Consider the following 23,787-nt stretch of genomic DNA (forward strand, 5'->3'; position numbering starts at 1 on the left):
ACATTTTCTTCTTTTCTTTTCTTTTTTTGTATTTTCTTTTTTTTTGTATCTTCGAAAATGTATTTCAAATGAAGAATACCTTTTTTCATTTTGTTGGTGTTCTAAATGGAGTAGGAATAGACTGTAACTGTAACACTGCTTCATGTTTAAGTATTAATGGTGCAATCAAGTGCTTGCTGTGTTCAGTGTGGTTTCCTGCTATGTAAATTTGTATAGAAGTACTGCCTTAGCACTTCTTGAGCAAAAATGAATAACTCTGTCAAGCAGATCTTTAGATAGCAATTCAAATTTAAAATGTATTGTCAACCCTTACACAGGTGCCCCGCAAGACGAAAGCCTCGCAAGACGGAAAACCCGCTAGACGAAAGGGTTTTCAGTTTTGGAGGCGCTTCGCAAAACGAATTTCCCTATGGGCTTGTTTCGCAAGACGAAAATGTCTTACGAGTTCCTGCAGGTTTCCCCCCCCCCCTTTTTCTAAGCCGCTAAGCCGGTTATCAGCTGATCCGCTAAGCCAATAAGCCGCTAAAAGCCGCTAAGCCGCTAATAGCGCTAATCCGCTAAGCCGTCAATGGGCTTGCTTCGCAAGACGAAAAAACCGCTAGACGAAGAGAATCGCGGAACGGATTCTTTTCATCTTGCGAGGCACTACTGTACTGATCTGGTCTACTGAAATCTAAGGCTGGTTGATTTGGAGGCCGGGGATGATTAGCTTTTTGTTATGAGCACAGCTTTGTTTAGTGGGTTCTATAACAGAACAAATATTCAGAATACTTGTTGACAGTTGCACTTACAACATCAAGTTTATAATACTAATAGCTCCCTGCCTCTGATATCTGCAAGGTTTTAATTGTTGAAAGATTCTAAAAACAGAACTGATGATAGGAGCTGTCAAGCTGTTGAAATACAGATAATTCTCTTGACAGAGTAATGTAAAGTATAACATCAAAATAGCAGACAGCAGTATATGAATTACATTTTATCCGCTGGTATTTTAATATTTTAGTGTGCAAGACAAATTCGTCCTCCTTGCTGATGAGTCCTTGCAGAGCTACAGCCCAGCAGCTCATGGCAATGGGATTGAGAAGGACTATTGGGCCTGATCCTTTTGCCAGCTCTAGGCTGCAGACTGTGCATGATGCTGTTGTGATATGGTAGTTAGACTTACTTGGGATCTGGTAGATCCTGGGCCGGCTTTTAAATATGATCATTATTTTTTCTTCCTATCACACCTCTTCTGTGATGGTGTTAGGTGTGCATGCCAGAATATGGAAGCATGCATGTCTTGAGTACTAGGCTGTTAATACAAAATTGATCAATTAAAATATGATCAATTTTTTTCATTCTTTATCACTGTTACATATGTAGTAATAGTGCAAGATTCAACTTTCTGCCTACTTCAGTGTGCATGTTATGTTTTTGAGAAATTGAGAAACTGCATCTGAACAAGTTCATGTATCCTCCTTTCCCACTAGAGGGGGCAAGTGCTTTATAAAACTTCTGATGTTACTTGTGCTACATTTATCAAGTAGAATCATGTGGGCTTAGCTATACATTCAAGTTATTTAATATTTTAAGGGGTTCCTTAATATGGGCAAATGTTAAACCAATTACAAACAATGAATGATGGCTTAAAATATATGTTTGTGTTAATGCTACTGATATTCTTGTGTTGCAGATTACTTATTTTTGGATCCTATGAGAGAGAAGTATCTATTCATTGCACATTTGAATTGGGTGAAAAAGTTTGGGAAGAAAAAGAAAGATCTTTTATCAAGACGGTAAATTATTTTATAATATTTATATTTATATTTATATTATTTATATTTATATTTATATTTATATTTATATTTATATTTATATTTTTTATTATTTTTATGTGATGGCTCATATTTCCCCTCATTTCACTTAATAACTTGACAAGCAAGCACAATTGAATACAAAGTACTCACTTCTTGTCTCTAAGAAGTTCATGAGATGAAACCAATAGGAAACCCCTCCACCTTTAAGAATATGCACATGAAGTAGCTATGTAACCTTTTACCCAATTACATCAAAAAATTTGTTTAAATAAATAGCACTGAAATAATACTATGAAGACAGTGTATCAAAATATTAAGGGCAGGATCTATTTCTCACACACTCACCTACACCGCTCCCCACATTCTTTGAGAGAGATTTCTGTAGATCCCAATGGAAATTCTTGGGCCAGCTAATGGACATAAGGATTGGCCCTTGTGCTCTTCCTGTACATATATACAGTTGTTTTCCTCCCTGGGCCCCTGGCCTTCAAATTACAGTCATACCTTGGAAGTCAAATGGAATCCATTCCGGAAGTCTGTTCGACTTCCAAAATGTTTGAAAACTGAAATGCGCCTTCTGATTGGCTTCTAAAAGCTCCTGCACCCAATCGGAAGCAGTGTTAGCCCTATCGGACATCCAGCTTCCAAAAGTAGTTCGCAAACCGGAACAGTCACTTCTGGGTTTGCGGCATTGAGGAGCCAAAACATTCGGGAACTAAGCTTTTGGACTTCCAAGGTACAATTGTACTTGAATCCCAATCTTTAGTAGTGGGCAGAGGTCCGAGGGAAATAAACAACACTTGGTGAAAGTGCGGGAGTCGCATTGGTCTCCCTATTCTGTGTATCAGCTCCTTTTTGCACAGAGGGCCAGTAAGGGGAAGCAATCTAAAAACATCTGGAGGTTTCTGCAGGATTTCTTTTGCAAATAAATACCACCTGCCCACAACCCAATTGCGTACTTTGTAAATATGTGTTTCTTCCCTTAACATACATAGTAGTTACATACATTTCAACACCAGATGGCAGTATTACTACACATATAACTAGACAGCAGAGTAGGAATTAGACCAGCAGGAAAGAGAGAACTGTGTTTTAAAAGAAGTTAAAAACTGATGATGATGTGTGTGTTGTGTTTTAACCTACAAGATGTTTATTCTTGGCATTATGGTGATACCAGAAACCAATTACTCAAATTGAAAAAATGTTTAAAACCAGGGTGGATTTGATTTAAATCGAATTGATTTAAATAACGATTTAAATCACTAGTCAGCAAGGCTTGATTTAAATCATTTTTTACAGAAAGGTTCAACCCTGCTGGCATCCTCTTAATATTTACAACCAGAGGAAGGTTTCATTTTTTGAATAATAGATGTTCAGCGTAGTTTTTACAGTTACATCAAAAAATTACTGTTTTGGTTATACCTATCAGAAATACATAGACAGATAATTATGAAATTATTGTTTATATTTGGACAACTTTTCTGCTGTACTTTATTGGAAGGAGAAAAATAATCATTTCCTTAATAACAATTAAACAATTTATTTAACTAAAACAATAACATTATAGCATATGTATCTATGTTTGTTAACTGATGTGGTTAAACAATTAAAAAAAAACTTTAGTCTGAGTTTTAGCACACATGAAAAACTTGAAACAAATGCTCATTTCCTGATGAATAGCCTTTGGGCTATAATGTAACTTAAATAGAAAACTATCTTTAGAAAGATTTTTCCTCCAAAAGCATTTTATTTTAAAAATCCAATTTAATCTTTTTAAAAAACTGATTTTTTAATTATTATTTTTTAAAAACTTTGATTTTTATCCACCCTGTTTAAAACTCACTCAAGCTGCTAGTGAAAATACTCAGATTCTCCTTTACAAGCAGAACAATAGTCTGGAACATGAGTTGGCAGGGGACAAGATTAAGTTTGCAAGGAAGAGAGACTTCAAGCTAGATGAGTACTCTTTAAGGAAATATTTTATGTGTGGTGACATCAGTCAGGAGAGAGACAGAGGAAATGTGTCCTCTTTGACCTCTCAGTGGCTTTTGATAACATTTGGGCATGGTATCCTTCTGGAGCGGCTCTCTAAGTTAGGGGTGGCACCGCTTTGCAGTGGCTCTGGTCCTACTTGGATGGTCGTGTCCAGAAGGTGGTGCATGGAAAGTATGTTGTCAGCAATATGCTGATGACACACAGCTCTACTTTTCCTTTACTTTTGTGGATGTGGCAGTGGATTTGCTAGACTGTTGTCTCGCCTTGGTAATGGACTGGATGAGAGCCAAGAAACTGAAGTTCAATCCAGATATGACAGAGGCATTGTTAGTGGGTGGTTCCCTGGACCAGATGGATGGGAAATTGCCGGCTCTTGATGGGGTTACACTCCCTTTGAAGGAGTTGGTATGTAGCTTGGGGGTACGCCTGGATCCTTTGCTGTCACGTGAGGCTCAGGTGGGCTTAGTGGCATGGAGTGCCTTCCAACAGCTTCGCCTGGTGGCCTAGCTGCGCGCCTGGATCCTTTGCTGTCACGTGAGGCTCAGGTGGGCTTAGTGGCATGGAGTGCCTTCCAACAGCTTCGCCTGGTGGCCCAGCTGCGCTCCTGTCTGGGCAGATATAGCCTAATTTCTGTTGTCTATGCTATGGTAACCTCTAGTTTACATTACTGGAACGCATCATAGGTGGGGCTGCCTCTGAAGATGGTTTGGAAACTTCAGGTGGTGCAGTTTGGCGGCCAGGTTGCTCACTGGGGCAAGACAGTTTGAGCATATTGCACTGATCCTGGCTTGACAGCACTGGCTGACAATTAGTTTTGTATCCCGGTGAAAGTGCTGGTTTTCACCTATAAAGCCTTAAATTGCTCAGGATTGCAATACCTGAAGGACCGCCTCTCACCATATGAACTGACCAAGACCCAGTGATCATCATCTGAGGCCCCTTCTTTGTGTGCTGTGAGGGTGGCAACACGAGAAGGAGCCTTATCTGTGGTGGCAAAGCCAGTGACAACACTGTAGAGAGAGGTAGGATATCTTACACAGAGTATCCACAGGATCAGATGAAGCCACAGCCCTTCCATGCAAAAGTAATATTTGAATGGTGAGGATAGGCGACATAGCTCCATGGCAGAGCACATGCTTTGTAAATCAAAGATCCTTGGTTCAATCCTTACAACCTCCATTGTAATGAGAAATATTCTGATTTCCCCATACCACTGCTATTTTTTTAAATGTACACCTATAAACACTTATGTAGAAATTGATCCCACTGAAATAAATGAATTGTAATGGATTAGCATGTGAATAATGGTCCTTTGTGACCTAGAAACTAAATCACGGTATAGGGACCTCAAATGTCCTAAGTCTGGATATTTTCAAACAATTTCTTGTTTTGCAAGTTTACAGAAAGAGCTAAATTTGTTCATGGGCAGTTGACAAAACAGTTTTTTCTTACTATAAATTGTCCTCTATAATTATTTCCAGTTGCAAAATACCCACCTTAGGTCTTGCTTTCATACTTTTGTTATGTAAGCAGTGAGGATAAATTAGACAGCTTGATGCACAATGACTAAAAATAGCGAGACTTTAATCAAATCATGTCCCTTTACATATTGGTGTATAACTGATTTTGAACAAAGATTCTAGGTTATTAAACCTGTCCAGTGCATTACTTCAAATGTCACTTACAATGGAAGATGGATCTGTTTCAAGCAAATTTATATGGTGCATGGGCTGCAATTTTCCACATTGCCCCTAATATGCTAACATTGCAAATAAACCATTACATGGAGAAACCAAATGTACAAGAAGAAGAAGAAGAGTTTGGATTTGATATCCCGCCTTTCACTCCCTTTAAGGAGTCTCAAAGCGGCTAACATTCTCCTTTCCCTTCCTCCCCCACAACAAACACTCTGTGAGGTGAGTGGGGCTGAGAGACTTCAAAGAAGTGTGACTGGCCCAAGGTCACCCAGCAGCTGCATGTGGAGGAGCGGGGAATCTAACCCGGTTCCCCAGATTACGAGACTACCGCTCTTAACCACTACACCACACTGGCTCAAACGTATTAATGGGAAATAGTTGTGGTTGCACATGGATGCTGTTGAGATAGTTTGGGCATGGTAATAGTGAAACTGCATGTAGAATCAATACTATTATGTAACTCTGCAAAAGTTAAATACTTCAGATAAAATATTGTACATGAGAGGTCGCTACATATGGGGTTTCTGGATTTATTTATCCAGTTCAAAGATGAGATTAATATGGTAGGTGAACCTATGAAGCTGCCTTACACCAAGATATCTAGCTTGATATTTACACTGATGGGCAGCAGCTACAGGGTTTCAGACCAGAGTCTTGCCTAACCCTACCTAGAGATGACAGGAACTGAGCCTTGGACCTTTCCCATGCAATGCCCATAACCTATAACCAAGCTACAACCCTTTTCATATGTTGTTGGCTGTGGAATAGACAGTAGTTGTTGTGGTTGGAAATTTTCCATTTTCCATTACTAGATTGATTTTAATCAGTAGTTGGATATGAAGTAAGACAGGACTTTCCTTTAGACTTTAGATGTTCTCCATTAAGTGACATTGAACAAACTATTTGTTAAATCTGAAACCTGGAAAATTAAACTAGTGTTAGTCTTTTTTCCAAACAAACAAATTGTTGAGTCTCCCGATTAACAAAGACTGCATTTTCATTGAATACCAAACCATGTTTTAACATTAACAGAATGAACCATAGTAAACCTTGGGTTTGCCTGCTATCTGCTCTCCTTTCTCGCACTGCTCTGAAGAGATGGTTTTGCTTCCATTTTAGACTAAATGCAATTGGTCATGCTTAGCCTTAACCACTGTCCCCCCCCCTATAAAAATAGGTGCCAGTGCTCACCATGAAGTTGTTAGAGTAAGTGCCACATTTTTTAACCAAAAAAGAGAGGTGCCAGTACTGCATACCCTTACGTCCCCCCTGAAAGAAAGCACTGGCCTTAACTGTGGTTAGTAGAAACAAGCCATCTTTGAACCCTGGGTTATGCAGCTGACTTGCTTATGCTAAACATAGTTAAGGTTAGTCACGTTTTAGGGTTTCAACAAAGCCAAACTGTAGCTAATCTTAAACAGAAGTAGATGCTTCTGATCTTCAGTTGGTCACTTTAGAGGAGGAGGAGGAAGGAGTGCACAAGCTCCTCATGCTGCTTTCTCTCATAATGCTGAAACATAGTTTAGCATTATGTACCAACTGGGTTAAAGAAAACAGTCTTACTATATATCTCTACCTATTGGTTGGCAGATGAGGCATTCTGAATTTAAATAGCTATTATAAAACAAGCCAACTTAATCATATGGTTGAACTGACGTCATCCAGTAAATGGCCAACACTGGAGGGTACCAAAATTGATGGCATTCCTAGAGGGTTATTAGCATTAATGGCTAGAGAAGACAACTGGGGTACATTATGCTGCTACTTCACTGGTAGATGACTACAAGGAACTCTGTTGTTGGCTTGAGCTGGACTTTCATGACACCCAATGTAATAAACATATCAAAATATGTAACCTTATTGGGTCCTCTTTTAGTTTTTTTTTCCCCCATTGCAAGAAATTGCAGTAGGTGTGGCATGATACATACTGTAATAAAATGCCATTTTTTCAACTACTTGGTAAACTTGAAGTAGTTGTGAAATAATAGTGTAAATAGACTCAGTCAAATGTCTCTCAGTAATAGTATTTTAGTGAGCTTACTGAAGTCTGCCATTTCAGTATTTAATCCTGTCAAAGGAAAGAACTGAGATTAAGGCAAAAAACAAAGAAAAAAACCTTCCATTTTTGAAAATGTCACTTTTTATGAAAATGCCAAGTCTTGTAAAACTTAGCATTTGAAAATACAATGGGGGATAATTTTGAGACTTGCATAACTTTCTGTAATCCATATTGCATGTAAAATGGAAAGCTATCTGCTTTCTCATGTCGAGCAATAACTATTTGGCTTACTTAGTAACTGCCTTGATTTAAAGTTGTTATATTCTGTTGAAATAGCTTTCCTCTATCTTCCCTTTCCTGGCAACAGTTGCAAGCATTACCCTGATGTGCATATTATTATTATAATAATGTCTGCAGTCATATGATATCTGTCCTTTCCCTCCAAGATCCTTCCAATAAATAAAGGACACAATTTTGTACATACTGTGAATGCACCAAGGTGTGGTTTTTTTAGCTGAACTTGGCTACTTTGGATGAGGAAAAGTCAAGGAGTTCCCAGTCCTATTTTATGTTACAGTTTCCCCTTTCTTAACTCTGTTCTTGAAACAGTAGGTTTACTATTATTAATTAATTAATTAATTAATTAATTATTGTTTGGATGGCTTAGGTGTTAATGATGGTTCAGTGCACTGTAACACATGTTTTGTAAAGGCATATGTTATCCTAGGGTATAAACTTAACTTGGTTTATTTTCTTTAAGCAGCTACAAATCCTAAAAGAAACAAAGAGGAGTATTTATTTTTCACAGATGCACTGTGCTGACAATCCATTTTGTATTCACATGGTAATCTGTTCTGTTGCTTATATAAATATTGGACACAAGGCAGAGTTTTCAGTATTACTTGCAGACAGCCATGTTTCTCATTTGAAATTGATTTACAGTGACAAGTGATTTCAGCTATAAAGGTGGACTCAGCATGAAAGCTAATTATTTGTGTAAACAATATGGCCTGTATGTAAGAGTGATAACAATGTTTGTTTTCTTGACCCAACTAAACATGGTGGTTTCCAGGTAATGTGCTTAGTTTCAAATGACTTTCTAAAGCATATGTGATATATTGTACAGAATATATTGCCTGGTTACAAGGTTCCAGCGTAATCTAGTTAATATTGTGTCTATGTATGTGTGTGATTTACTTGGGAGTCCTGGCTTGTGTTCAAACCAGAGTTTCTCAAAATATGGTCTGCACACTCCATTCAGGTAGTCCATGGAAAGGTTGCAAAACAGTCATCTGTCCTTGGCCCTGCAAGTTCATATCTAAAAGAGAGGCAAAGTTGAAATGGTTCAAGGGCCAATTGTCATTCTTGGTGTTCTGGTTCATAGCTACTGCAGCCATGTTTAGAATCTGTTCCTTCTGAAGCCAAGTGCTGATGTCATAGCACTAGCAATACTAGTTGTTGTTGTTGTTGTTGTTGTTGTTGTTGTTGTTTCTCTTTGGACACATTAAACATGTTTTATGACTATATGAACAAACTAGAATGAGCAGAGTGAAGCCTCAGATTAATATGCTACCTCACCTCCTCCCATATGACCAAGAGAAGGACTTCTGGCATGTAGACTTCAAATTTCTGGCTTGTTAGTTATGGCATAAAACAAACTCTTTTTAAGTTTCAGAAAAAGCCAACTTCAAACCATGGATTGTGAAGCTGACTTGTTTAATTTAACCTTAAGCAATTGCCCCTGATTTGTGTGTAATAAGCCAGGATTCATGGAAATTGAATGTAAACATGCCAGTTCTATTCCCAGCTGTACAGGGTGAGGTGGGGGGGGGGTGAGAGAGTACATGAGGTCAAGACTTTGCTCAAGCTTATTCTAGTTCATGTATGTAGTTCTAAGCTATGGTTTAACGTTATGTGCAAACCAGCCTCTTCTGCCCAAAAACATATTTTTGCAAGTTATTGGGATAAGCTCAGTATCAAGCAACGAATATATTGCCTTACCGAGCATTTCCTCTCATTGTTACTAGAAAGATGTTCTATGATAGTAATGATCTCAGTTCTTGGAGGAGAGCCTACTCTTTTAATCTTCCTTTATATAAAAAAATAAAACACGGCCATTTACTCCTACTTTTGCTTGTTTCCTTCTAGCTTGTTGCCAGGCTATATAAGAGGACCTTCCTTCTTACTGCATGATAACCATATTTTTTAGAAGCCTTTGATAGGGGATTCCTTTCTAAAAGGTTTGGAATTCATTTCACCAGGTTGTCCTTATCTTCATATTTGGTGATACTCCAGAAAGCTACTGAGGAATGACTTCCCTTTTAAACATGCTAAACTGATGCTTTCTGAATGTTTAGTTGTTAATAGGCGCTTTCTTCCAGTTTGCATTTCTGAGACAGAAACTAGGTTGACAGATCTGAGTTTTCTGGATCTTCTCTGGGTGTATTTAAAACTTGGCTTTACATTGGCCATCTTCCATATACCTGGCAAAGGGAGTGTATGATCTTTTAGGAGAGAATGTTCAAAATTTAATAAAGGCTTAAGCCCAAATATGAATTATGGGGAGGAAGAGGGGAAAGGCACAAGAGATAACCTACTGAAAGCATTAAAGAAAAATACCCTGGGTGGAATTCAAAATAGCACTAAGAAGAGTTAGTTATGCCAGCACGAGAATTATTGTGCTGGCATAGCTATCACCTTAGCATGACTTACACGATAGAATGATCTCTCCTGTCCTCCTGCCACATGCAGTTCTGGGGACTCTCCTGACCCCCTATAGCTGATGGGGCACACAGGGGAAGGAGTCAAGGGAAAGCCTTGTTGTACCAGCCAGACATCTTGTGTTGGCTTCTGCTAGCGCAGCTATTTAGTTGAATCTGGCCAACTGTGTTACAAACTAATACTATTGAGAGTGACATTTCCAGTCATATTTCTTCCTACCAAAGGGTTTTTGAAGTACACTGATGTGGTCTGGTTCACATATGCTAAGAAATTATTTATTATGTGTGAACCCTGTACACTAGTGAGATTTTTTAATGTCAAAAAACATGATCAGAAGCTTATTGTAGACTTGTGAACCTTTGTTTACCTATGACTTTGTGTTAACCTGCAGACCTGCCACACCTCCTTAGCCATGGTTTGTTCAGCCACCCCATATCATGTGCTTACCAAACCAGAAAGGCACAAGGCAAAAGAGAAACATATCAAACTTTGGAGAAACAAGCCATAGTTTGTTTGAACTTCTGTGGGACAACTTGTGCTTTATTAAACCATTGTTTACTGTTATTGTGCAAATCAGGCCAGTGTTGGGTCTGTTCTCTGCCCCTGTCAAGTGGTAGGTGTTAGGGCATATGATTGTCCAAAAATGTTTGTTTTCTTTACATTGCTGTTTCCTTATTTTTACTTCTGTGCTAAAGCATTTAATCATCCTTGAAGGGAAAGTGGCATTTAAACAAATCCATAAATTAAACCTATTTTTGTACAATAAAACTCAAAACAATATTGGTTGATTTAATGGCATAGAAACATAATACCATCTTTACTTTTCCAAGCTATCAAATCATTTAAATGCCATCATACTGTAGAATCTTTTCACTTTTAATTATTTTACCACACTCGTGTTTAGAGGATATTAAAGTATATAGGTCAAAGGATATGAGCCACCAGAGTTCAATGATGAAAACAGAGGTTTACTCTTCATGATTTTCTGCTGACATTTGAAAGCTAACAAATTTCCTCAGTAGGAAATAAAACTGCCTTATTGATGTATTATGGTAATTGACAGAACTGAGTGATCTTAAAATGATAAAGTAACATAGATCCCTTTGTTTGCAAATAGGAACAAAAAGGGCAAAAATGTAGCACTCTTTCTGTCTCTAGGACTTGCAGAATTTCCTGAACATTCTACTCTTTGAAAGGCTCACAGAAAAGATCATTTTTTAAAAAGTATTAAAAGCACAGACAGTTTTCAGCTGCATATATAGAGATGAAATGTCAAATTACTGTATGCAGAGGAATAATAGTCATGATATACTGTGAAAATAATACTGATATGTTTCACAAATACATTGTGCTCAAAGCAGTTCACAATAAAATTTAAATAAAATGATAATTATAGTATAAAATTGCCAGTCAAACAATTAGTTTATTTAAAAACCTTCTTCCCTCCAATTGTGGTTAAAATTTACCCCACCGATACTTTTCTTTACACCTAAGTAGTCCCTCTTGATATATCATCATCTGCACAGTTGTCACCTACCCAGGGTGCTCCCAAATGTCAACCTTTAAGTTTTATTTCTGTCAACAACAGCAAAAACCTGTGAAATCTATTGATTTCTGCCACTGAGGTGCTTTTTCTGTCTCAGCCACTGTTAGTATATTGGAGTAACAAATGTACCACGCAGTTTTTAAAACAAAAATCAACCCAAGGAAGCAGATAAGTGCCCTTCTTCTGATAGAAAACACATTGCTTTTGTTTTGGAACATTTTACTACCCAGATGCATATTAGAATTTCACTTGGGATAGTAAAACATCCCCCTCCCCCCAAATTACCTATGTCATTATCTTAGTTTCAGCTTAAGAATTATAATATTGGAGTAAAAAAATCCTAGATGGTTTTTCAAACAAAAGCAGTTACAGGGAAGCAGATGAAAGCACTCCTGACACACAGCACATGGCACTGTTGGGGTCATTCTGCTTCCCTGAGATGCACTGAAATTTGGTTTAGTCAGCTGCTGTTGAAAAGTGAAAAATACAGCACGTGCAATGTTGAACAATAGTCCTTGGGGGGAAATAAACTCAAAGAGGTAGAAACATTTTATAGCTCAGGAAAAAGAAACGGAAAAGCAGAAGAGACTATTGGTACTTAGGAAACCATAGACAAGGGGTGCAATCCTAAGATGTTCTTTTTATGTTAAGTATATTCTGCTTACAGAAGAGCTAGCTTGCACCTTGTGCTAGAGCTATGCACTGAAAAGCGAAATAGTTTTGAATCTTGCTCTACTCAGCCTGGGACAGTTTTTGGAAATGAAATGCCCTTACTGATGGTGAAGAGGGAGGGGCCTTGGTCTGCACCAATGGAATGTCATATTGTCCCCTAATCAAGGGGATCAGAGATTTAATTTGAAATGCTGCATAATTGCTAGATTGGGCATTCTGAGACCTCGCTTACATCTATGCCTAAATAATGTTTTATAATTTATTCTATATTTTCCCACTAGATGAATAGAATTAGAATTTCTATTCATAGAAATAGAATTTAGCTGTCATTGCCATTTTTTTAAGAAAAGAGGAGGAAATATGGATGAGCAAAACCTGGAAAAAATATGAAAAATTTGGAAGAATAGACATTTTAATCACAGCTATTCTGCCAAGTCAACTGCGATTTCTAAAAGCAGTGCTGATGGTGTGGAGAGATTGGGACTCATTTCTGGCCCCCAAACCCTCTTGATTCTCTCTCCCCCCCCAGCTCTTCTTGCAGTGTTTGAAAATTGACTTTATGAGTCAGTTAATGTGAGATTGTACAACATTTTGCAATAACTGATCCATGCTCAAGTGCTATATTAGAGGAATCTTTTCTATCAGTGGCTGTCAGAATTGAAATATGAAAAATCAATTGTTTTCCATTTTTTCAGGACTGAGAGAACATCACAACTGCATTTAGCAAGAACTAAAAGTCAATGAGTAATAACCATTCAGCATGAGTTACACTAGCATCTTTTTCTAAATTGCTTTCTTTAGAAGAGGAACAGAATTGCATGTAAAACCAATGGCTTCCTTTTTACATGGTGCAGACACTGTCCTCCTAAATGCTAGTTGCTCTGTTGTAGTTGTTTGTATCTGCTGCTTCCATAATTGTCATTGCTTTTAATACCTGGGCAATTCATGCTAATCGCTAAAGAGATTGCGTCTTGCATGTCACAGAAACTGGTTATTTCTGAGTGTTCTGAAAAATTACTGCTTTGCAATTCGAAGGTAAACATAAGCTATTACAAGTATGCCCAGAAAAGCCCCCTTTTATATAAATCACATATTCTAACAGTAGAGAATGTTTTCTAAGTTGGGAAAATATGAGCATTTGTACATATGAAGTTGTCAGACGTTGGTCCATCTAGCCCTGTATTACTCAAACTGTCAGTGGCTCTCCAACTTCTCAGGCAGTTAACTTTTCTAGCTTTACTAATTGCTTTCCTTTACTAGATGGCAGGGATTGACCCCTCTGCATGCAAAACATATGCCAGGGACGGCCTGTCCCCTTGTGTTGCCTGAGGTGTCCCCCACCCTTCCACCCCTGCCAAAGCTCTGCTTACTAGGGTCATGCAATGGCAGCTTCCAGCAAGATCTCACATAACTCTCCCAAGATCTCTGCAAAAGCCACCATTGCAGCCACACGACCACAGTAAAGAGTTGTAACCCTTGCTTAGAGGAATCTGGGTAATAACTGCACTTAATGAGGTCCATGGTGTAGGGGCCCATGAAAGGTTTTTCCTTGTGGGGGCTCCGCACCTGTTGAATGAACTCCCCTCTGAGGTGTGTCACACTCCAGCATGTTTTTTTGTTTCGTCAGCAGGAAAAAATATGTACCTTTTTGCCCAAGCCTTTGGGGAGGGGTGGTGGTGCCAGGTGGCTGAATGGATCAGTGCATCTGGCTTTTAACCAGAAGGTTAGTGGTTCAGGCCCACCCAAGGACAGCTGTGGGCAGGATTCCTCATTGCAGGGTGTTGGACTAGATGATTTCTCGGGGTCCCTTCTAGCTCTATGACTTTTATAACCTCTGTTGAGAGCCTCATTTTGCAGCTGCTGTTGCGATTTTATTGGTATGTGTTTCATATTGTTAATAAATCAGTTTTGGATGTCTGTTGGGGGCTGCCAGGTGCCATCATACCCACAAATGCCTTCATTGGCATCCCCAGACACTGAGCTTTTATTTTTTATTTTTTAAAAAGTAGCCCTATAAAAGTAATTATGAAGCAAAATGTGCAGGTACACTTCTAAGTGATTTCACTTAAATGAGTTAACCTGGGTGTTCCCACCTGTCAGTGTCCACCATAAATGTATAAGTTTTTCTGCCCCTGGTTTTGCAGGCTTTTTGTTTGCTTCAGACTGTACCTGGAAAAAACTTACTGTTCCTCTGAGAAGGGAGACAGATGTATTTCCCCGATGCCTATATGATGTTTTTTGAAAAAAGGAAATGGGAAATAGTTTGAGCCTAATTTATCCCCTACAGCAATAAGTGCTCTATGATTTCAAATCACTTCATCTTTAGTAAAATAAGATTTTCGAATGCAAAAGATGTTGATTTGCAGCATTTCAGATTAACTTTTGCTTGAGACCCTGAGCACTACTTGTACTGGAAGAAGCAAATTGTTTGCCACATGGTTTTGAATACAGCATATGATATCTGTAGAGCTGATCTTAATTTGGTTTTCTTTTTCTGTTAATTGGCTTGATTAAAGTCATGGATCACATAGTGTTCTGCTGAGTTGGAGTATGCTATAGTTCACGTAACATGTTCCTATTCAACTTTATTTGATAAAAAACATTCATTTTTGCAAACATGGATAGAAAATGACATTCTGTACACTATTCAGGTAATAGGGTGCAACTTAAAACAAAAAACTGTATTATAGTTCATTATTGATCATCCCTGTTTTAAACATACCACATTTTGTAAGACAGATTTGTCTAGAGAAAACATAGCAACCTTATGCATTAAATCTTTATTAGATACCAGATTAAATGTGATTTCATTTTACAATTTTACAATTTCTTTCTTCCCAGGCAGAACTACTAAAAGGAAATTCACCAAGTGTTGGACTCACTCTGCGCCAAATACAAGTTAAGGAAGGTGAAACAGGGCATGTTGTCATTGAAACTATCACACCGAACTCAGCTGCAGCAGTTGCTGATCTTCAGAGAGGGGATAGGCTTATAGCTATTGGAGGTAAGTAGTAAAACAACTTGGATAAAACTGTATGTCAGATCCATCTTTAGCTATCCTCTCTGGACCAGCTTCCCTAATACTGTACTAGTCCCTTCTTCCACACGTAGCATATTGTTGTTGTTGTTCACTCCTGTCCCGTACTTAAGTGACCTGAGGTTTATTTATAACCTCTTCTTGCTTTCTTTTCCAGTTGTAACTGTCCTTTTCCTCAAGCCCTACTCTCACTACCTTTTCTTTGGGCTCATTTCAATCCATACTTTGTCCTGTTGCTTCACCCTCCTAGAGCCAGTGTGCTGTAGTGGTTAAGAGTGGTGGACTCGTAATCTGGTGAACCAGGTTCGCGTCCCACATGTAGTTGCTGGGTGACCTTGGGCCCACATGCAGTTGCTGGGTGACCTTGGGCTAGTCACTCTTCTCTCTCTCAACCTCACTCACCCCACAGAGTGTTTGTTGTGGGGGAGGAAGGGAAAAGGAGATTGTTAGCCGCTTTGAGACTCCTTAGGGTAGTGATAAAGCAGGATATCAAATTCAAACTCTTCTTCTTGGCTTTCCTTCCCTTAGTTTTTTTGTTTTGTTTTGACATCGTAAAACCTCTTCCCAGTTCCAAGCCTGCCTGTGTATGAGGTTCCAATCCTGTCAACCCTAAGCTGTTAGTTTTACCTACCCTTGCAAAATGTAACACATTTCGTAACACTATACACCAAGTTAGTCAATTGGTGTCAGAAGCTTCACTGAAACAGACACAGTAAAACCTTTTTCAGTTCTGTGGGTCTAGGTTACACCTACAGTTTGTTCTAAACCAAAACTATGTTTTTGTGCCTCTTGCTGTTAACAGTTAGGTTGCACTTGCTCTGAAAGTACTTGCTGTAATGCATTATTTAGATTTAAAGCTTCCTTAACACCTGACTTCCATAATTGCACTGAAAGCATCTGAAAATCAATATAAACACATTTAAATTCTTCCTACTCAAAGACAGACATGTTGTCTCCACTCATTAGACATTTCTTTGTTTACGTGCAATTGTGTTTTTCTTTTTCATGAATACAATTTTTTTTAAAAGTTTATTTACACTTCAATCCTATGATCCCTGAGATGGGATCCTAGAGGATATTTGGAGAATCTCTTTCCAGGGTAGAGAAAAAGAGAGAGGCCCACTCTTGGGTGAGTGAGATTGATCTTGTGAGCTGTCTCCTAACCATTATGAAACTACAGCACCCTTGCCTTGCAGATGTCAAGTAGTATAGGAGCCAGCTCCTAGAGGGGCCGAGGGGGCTTTGCCATTCAAATGGTGTTTTGTTCACTGCATCATGTGATTGATTATGTGGGGTGGAGCTTACGTGGGCACTCCCAATATTTTATTCAAGTTGGCACCCCTGGTCAGTAGAGACATAAGGGGGGCAAGGAAAATGTGCCAGAAGAAGCCCTCCCATTCTCCAGCTCACAACTGAAGTATGGAACAAACTATGACAGTCCTGGACATGACATTTCTTGCCTGCCCCCCACCATTCAAAAACAGTAGGGGAGGGATCATAAAAAAGGTGGAAGAACCAGAGGCAAGGACGGGGGGGGGGGCGCTGCTCCCTTCCTTCCTTCTGCCCTGCCACATCACTCCCAATAGAACTTTGGAATCTGAGGGTCCACTAATTTCAGTCCCAATCCCTCCTTGGTGGACTCATGGAATTGCTATGTTGGAAAGATAAATTTACCTACCCCAGTGCCTGCAGATCAAAACCAAAAGGCACTGACACTGTTCCTGGTATGTAGTGTACCAGTGTGATGCAGCTGCTAGAGTATGTATGGAAAATGCAGGTTCAAATGTGCATTTGAACCTAGACTTCACTCATGTGGCGGGGGACAGGGAAGGCAGCTTTTACTGCAGCCCCCCAGCACCATTCTAGAAGGTTGGAAGGTACATTAGAGGTATAGCACATCACCCTCTTCAATATTTTAAATGTGAATGGGGTTCATCTGAAACCACCTTTTGTTAAAATCTTCTAGATGGTATCACAGTGTTTCTTACCTGGCAGAACTACAGGGTGGTTTTTCCCAGCAGCTGTTGCTTCGCAGTTTCACTTCCCTGGCTATTGCCTGTGTGTAGATTCCAGCTGTACCTAAACATGGGTCATGGTTTTTGCAGGCACTATGGGCTGATGCAACAATAATTATTGATAAATTATTACCTAGAGACCTGAAAAAATATAAATAATTTGCCCCATATCACATGATTAGGCACCAACCATTCTGAAATTGAGGAAGTATTTTGGGTTCTTGTGCAACAATATCCAGTAATTCAGAGTTCACAAAACAGATTCCTGAACATTTTTCTATATGTGGTATTCTGGTGTATTAGCAACTTACTTCTATCTTTGTAAGTTCATATTTATTTCTTCATCATCAGTTGGAGTGACAATAGTGAAAATATTCTCCATGGCTCTGGTTTGTGTTAATAGCTTGTGTCTTCTTCCTTGAATCAGGAATGGTTTACATGGTTAGCTACTGAACCAAGTGTTTCACACTGCCATGTTTGATGGTACCAATTCCCTTTAGGATCAATAAGGAGCTGAATTTAGGTGCGTATCACCCTACCACAAGGAGGGGCCAGAGTTCCATTTCACATGTATGCTGTCAAATCTGATTGTCTTGTTCATCATGGAAACATGATATTCCGGTCAAAGTGCTGCCAAGATCTCCATGTGTCGGGCCCTTTCTGTGCACACAGTTCCCAGTCAGCAGAATCTGGTGTTTGGTATGAAAATTGTCCTCATTGAAACAGGGCATGAATGTTTTATAAAGTCAGCTATATATATATTTTTTTCATTACTGTTGATTCTTGGATTTTTTTTCTATTTTTTGACAGGAGTGAAAATTACATCAACAATACAAGTGCTAAAGCTCATCAGACAGGCTGGTGACAGAGTCATCGTACATTATGAGAGGCCTGTTGGCTATAACCAACAGAATTCAGTACCGCAAGATAGTCTTGCACCATTTGTAAACTCAGTGTTTCCAGATGAGGAGACATCAGCAGATCTAGAAAACAAAGAACTAGATTTACAATTTGAGGATTTGGCAAATGAATTAAAGTCATATGAACCCGGAGATGATTCTTCAACCAGTCCCAAGCATACCACAGTGTCATCTACAGCAAAACCACCTGGAACTGTATCACCGCTACCAAGCCGCAAGGGACATTTTGGAAGTCCTCAGGCAACTGGAAAGGCACTTTTCAGAGAGGCAGCCAAACAAGTGGTACAAAAAAATTCTGAAAATATAGATGCAACCCACCAAACAAACAGACAGACAAGTAAACCTCCTGTCCCACCCAGGCCACAGTTTAAAATCACACCACTTCCTAATGAAGTTCAAAATACACTAGAAACTGGTGACTTATCTGCTGAGAAACCAGAGAAGCAGCCACTTCCTGCAAGTAATGGAGATAAAAATTCAGTAAAGCTAACAAAAAATACTGATATAGAAGAAGAACCTACAGGATCCAAATTAGTTGTAAATAAACCAGAAGCAGTTAAGGAGCCTTCTGATTCCACACTGAATGTTAAAGCAGTTACAAACAAACCAGCTGCAAACAAACTAGAATTAATGAAGGACGCCTCAGAATCATTACAGAGTCCCAAAGCAGTTACAAACAAAGCAGTTACAAACAAATTAGAAACAGTAAAAGAACCTTCAGAATCTTCACAAAGTTCTAGATCAGGTACAGAAAACCATAGTTCATGGGAAACACCAGAAATTCCTTATCGCAAACGATTAGGTAAATGGACAAGGACAAAGACCTCTTCCTACATATTTGAAGTAGAAAAAGAGCACAAGTACCTAAATGTTGCTGTTTGGTGTAGGGATCCTTTCAAATTAGGTGGGCTTCTCTGTTTAGGATATGAAAGCATAAAACTTGAGGAAATAGCTTTAGATTGTATAGCTACATCCTCCATGGAATTCATTAGACAATTTAGATTAAATCCTCCTGCACCTAAAGCTTCAGTAACTAGAACTGCATTGCGTAATTTGATTTCTCACAAAGGTTTCAATGAAAATTTTTGTTACGGTGATATTACTATACATTTTAAATATTTAAAAGAGGGTGAACCAGAAGACTCCAGTTTTCTCCTGGAAAAAGAAAAAGAAAATATTTCAGAAGATGAATCTGCTCCCATTCTTCCCAAAGAGGACCCTTATTTTGGACAGATTATCTACACTGAAAACAAGCATAATTTTCAGGACACCCAGTTTCAGAATCCAACTTGGTGTGATTACTGCAAAAAAAAAGTTTGGACTAAAGCAGCATCACAGTGTGTTGTTTGTGCATATGTTTGTCACAAAAAATGTCAAGAAAAATGTCTAACGGAAAGCCCATTTTGTTTAGGAGCCACAAGACGGCTTGAACGAGACCTTCGCACTTTTAAATTTGATAGCCCTGATTCTCTAAGCGTACCAGCATCTCGTGCCGATACAGAATTGAAAACTGCAAATAGAACAACAGGTTTAACAAGACATATCATCAACACTAGCTCCCGGTTGTTAAATCTTCGTCAAGTTCCTAAAGTTCGTGTTAGTGAGCCAGGGGCTGATGTAGTAGAACCTTCGCCAAAGCACACGCCACATGGTTCCGATAATGAAGGTAGCGACACAGAAACTGGTGGTCCAAGTAGCCCTTCCAAGCAAGCAAGTACAGGGATAAAGTTAGCAAGAAAAGAAGGTGGATTAGATGATAGTGTCTACATTGCTGTTAAAGAAATTGGTCGAGACCTTTATAGAGGTTTGCCTACAGAAGAAAGAATCCTAAAATTAGAGGTTATGTTGGAAAAACTACAGTATGAAATAGACCAGGAACTGGAAAATAACAATTCTTTAATAAGAGAAAAGAAAGAAACAACAGATACAAGGAAAAAAATGCTATTGTCTACTGCATTGGCTAAATCAGGTGAACGACTGCAAGCCCTAACACTCCTTATGATTCACTACAGAGCAGGCATTGAAGATATAGAAGCTTTAGACCTGGAATCCAGAAAAGAGGATAAATATGAAGACGAAGAAATGGATAATGAAGTTGAAAGTGCTCTAGTAATGGAGCCAGTACTCGAACAACTACTAAAAGAAGGAGAGCTTGAAAGATCTGATGACTTAGTAGATTGATGTTGCACATTTGGCCTTGAGAATGATAAACTGGGAAAATACTTTGCACTTAATCAAAACCACACCAGATACATTAAAATGTAATTAAACACTGGTAAAATGTATACAAGCTGCTTTTCCACAGGTGTTTTTTTAAATCTCTGTAAGAGTATAGTTAGAGTTTTCTTTACAAGTACAGTTCCCCTTTCTTGTTTTTTGTTGACATAGCTGGTCCAATTTGTGTTTAAAGAACATTTTGGAAGTTTATACTGGAAGATTAATTTATTTGAACTTTTTCTAAAGTTTCATGCTAATACAGTTGTTTTATTTTTTGTTCCGTTCCATTATTAAGTTTAATGTTTTGATTTTTAACCACATGCTGAAATTTACAGCCATGGGGACCAGGTTCTGAAGATTTTGATTGTGTCTCATTATTTGGCTCTTTGATTTATTTCAGAGCAGGGGTGTTTTGTTTTTTTGCCAATCATGCATCATAGCCAACACAGGCTTTATTTTCAGTTATTTAGTAAAGGTGTTACTACATATCATGATGCTTACTTTCCATAATTTTTTTCAGTCACAGATTTTTGAAGCTTAATTGACACTTGAATACCTTTTTCCTTTATGGGTTTAGCAGAATTGCAAGCTGAGAGAGAATTCTAAAACATGTCTAGTTCAAAGCTCAAATAATTATCAGTAGGTGCTCATCTCCCCCTCTCTCCTTCCTTAAAGACCACAAACATTTAATTTCGCCTGATCATAAGCTGTACCAATATTGTATAGCAATTTCTTGGAAATGTACCAGCAAAAGATATGTTAATGTAAAAATAGGTGGAAGCCTTATAGAACATATCACTGTAATATTATAATACATAAAGACCTATTTTTAAGTTGAGTTGTAGCTTTTTCTGTTTACCTAAGCATTGATTTTTCCACAAAATGTATGACTTTTGTGTGTTAATGTTTAAAGGGTAAATGAAATGCTAAAATAATTTACTTCCACTGGTTGTAATGCCATCGTGAACAGAAAAATGCTAGTTAGATACCCAAGCTTTTTAATATAGCATGTGAGTTTCCTTACTGGTTCCTGGGCCCAACAGAAATTGTGGACCTTTTTAAAATTTCTTTTTTAAAAGCCTCAGCTGGTCTGCTAAGAAATATATTTGGAGGGGGGTTGACATTTATGTGTCATAAGGCTTTGTTTCCATATCATTATTTTAGGCCCTGTGCTATATATACAAACACCTGTAGAAACTGGCAAAGCTAGCACACCTAAAGCCTCTTATTTTGACAGACGAGCAATCAGATATCCTATTATGTTGAATCTGCTTTTCAGTTTGTATAGGAGTGATAACAACCTCTTCACATCTTTTTGGCCTTAAGAATAACCTTTTGCTTTTAAAAAAACATAACTGAGCCGAATATTAAATTAGAATACAATCCATACTAGTAAAAAAGGGTACAGTTCTGCTCTTTTAAAAAATTTGCTTCATAACTTATACTAGATACTTCCAAAAAATAAACCCCTCCAAAAGAGTTCAACATTGTGTTTAATGAATTTTATCTCTCAGTTTATTTTCTGGGTTGCTTACCAACTGAGGTGGTTTGGAATAATTCTCCATTAGTTTTTCGCTTGAGTCCAGGTACTGCCTTGAAACACTTGCTCATTTGAGAAAACAGCTGCAAAAATAATATAGGCATTAGGTTTTTTCAAAATAATACCTTATAGTTTATCAGTTAATGAAACGGGCATGAAAAGTTTGGTATCAATACTCTGCTATGATGATTGTATAATAAATTAAATGTAGTGCAATATTCTAAATGTTGCGTGAGAATGGTGGCAAAATAATTGTATGGTAGCAAGGGGAAAACATAATTATAACAAACACTGATCTTGAGAGGCAAGCTGTATTAATACATTCCTATTATATTCTTTGCTTCTGTGCTTTACTGTACATAGCTGAAAATAAAAAATGCCACTGAAAGCAAGGATATCTTGATGTAGTGGTATGTAACTACTTGACACTTGCACATATTTATAGAAAGTCTGCCCAAGATGATTGTCAGACATGATTTTATCATGAAAACAAGCTTTAATAAATTTTTTAAAATAAGTTCTCAGTTTCTCTGTTGCAAGCTGTTATATTTATAGGATATTTTCAGTACTTATCTGCAAATATTATCTTATCCATGTTGTAGAGGATTGACATCCAAAGTTTTTATCTTCAAGTGAATCCTTTCAATGATGCCCTGGAAAACAACTCAGTGATAGAGAACATGCTTTGTCTGCAGATGGCCCCATCTTTACTTCCTGATGTCTCCAGATAGAGTTGGAAAGGCACCTGCCTAAAGCCCTTGAGAGTCACTTCTACTCGCTGTAGACACTACTGAGCTTGATGGGCTAGTGGTATAGACTGCTTTCACTGTTCCTTTCCATTGACTTGTTAGCTAAGGAACATCTTTCACATCCGCACAGAGGATTCAATGATACATTCTAGGTAGCATGCTAAATTTCTCCTGCATTTGGGGGGCCTCAACAAGTGCAGGGGATTGAAAGTATTGTAGGCTGCCTATCAGGATCCATTCTGTTGCAAAGCTGCATAGATAAAAATCTACTACATCAAATTAGTATAAATTCCTTAAATGCACTTTGGCATTGCAGACCTAAACTTCACAGTATTTTGATTTTTTGTGGGGGGAATGTTTCAGTCTCACATATCCTGAAACTGGCAATGCAACCTTGGAAAGTTGCTTTAGGGCCTATATTTCATTTTGTGTGGGTTTAACCTGAGTCCAAGAGCACATCCCTTTGTAGCTGCACACTACAGAGCCTTTCTCCTCCTTCCAGAAACATGTATCAAAGTGACAGGACCAATGTCTTTTTCACATGCAGAAACTGACAAATCTTCATATGGATGTGGGCCTACAGGTACAAAATTGCAGTGCAATGTGTTCAGAAGAGAATTTCCACAATGATGCTCTTTTTGGGAAACAGCTATGGCATATTGTCTAATGCTTGTGGGTATATAAAAAACATTTTGAAATTCATTTTACCATGAAATTAAAGCTTCAGTCATAAAGTACTTCAGATTTAGTATTAATTTTCATTTTAAAATAATAAAGTTAACCATCTCCTCTGACCCAAGTTATACCGACGCCACTTGAAGGGATGTTTCTGAAGTTTAGTCTGATAGAAAAACAATATGCAGACTACAGCATTTTCAGA

General features: G+C 38.2%; 1 protein-coding gene and 1 long non-coding RNA gene across 2 annotated transcripts in view; both read left to right on the forward strand.

The window, feature by feature from the left end:
- PDZD8 (PDZ domain containing 8) overlaps nt 1-20,691 on the forward strand; it is a 35,417-nt gene extending 14,726 nt beyond the window's left edge. Inside the window, exons 3-5 of the mRNA XM_079976625.1 lie at nt 1,676-1,778; nt 15,271-15,433; nt 18,292-20,691. Coding sequence (XP_079832751.1) covers nt 1,676-1,778; nt 15,271-15,433; nt 18,292-20,582 — 2,557 coding nt within the window. The 3' untranslated portion in view covers nt 20,583-20,691. The remainder of the gene's footprint in view (nt 1-1,675; nt 1,779-15,270; nt 15,434-18,291) is intronic.
- Nucleotides 1-23,787, forward strand: part of LOC307216487 — a 302,624-nt gene that overhangs the window by 175,773 nt on the left and 103,064 nt on the right. The window lies entirely within an intron of this gene.

This window comes from Podarcis cretensis, assembly GCF_951804945.1.
Source record: "Podarcis cretensis genome assembly, chromosome: 5".
Classification (NCBI taxonomy): domain Eukaryota; kingdom Metazoa; phylum Chordata; class Lepidosauria; order Squamata; family Lacertidae; genus Podarcis; species Podarcis cretensis.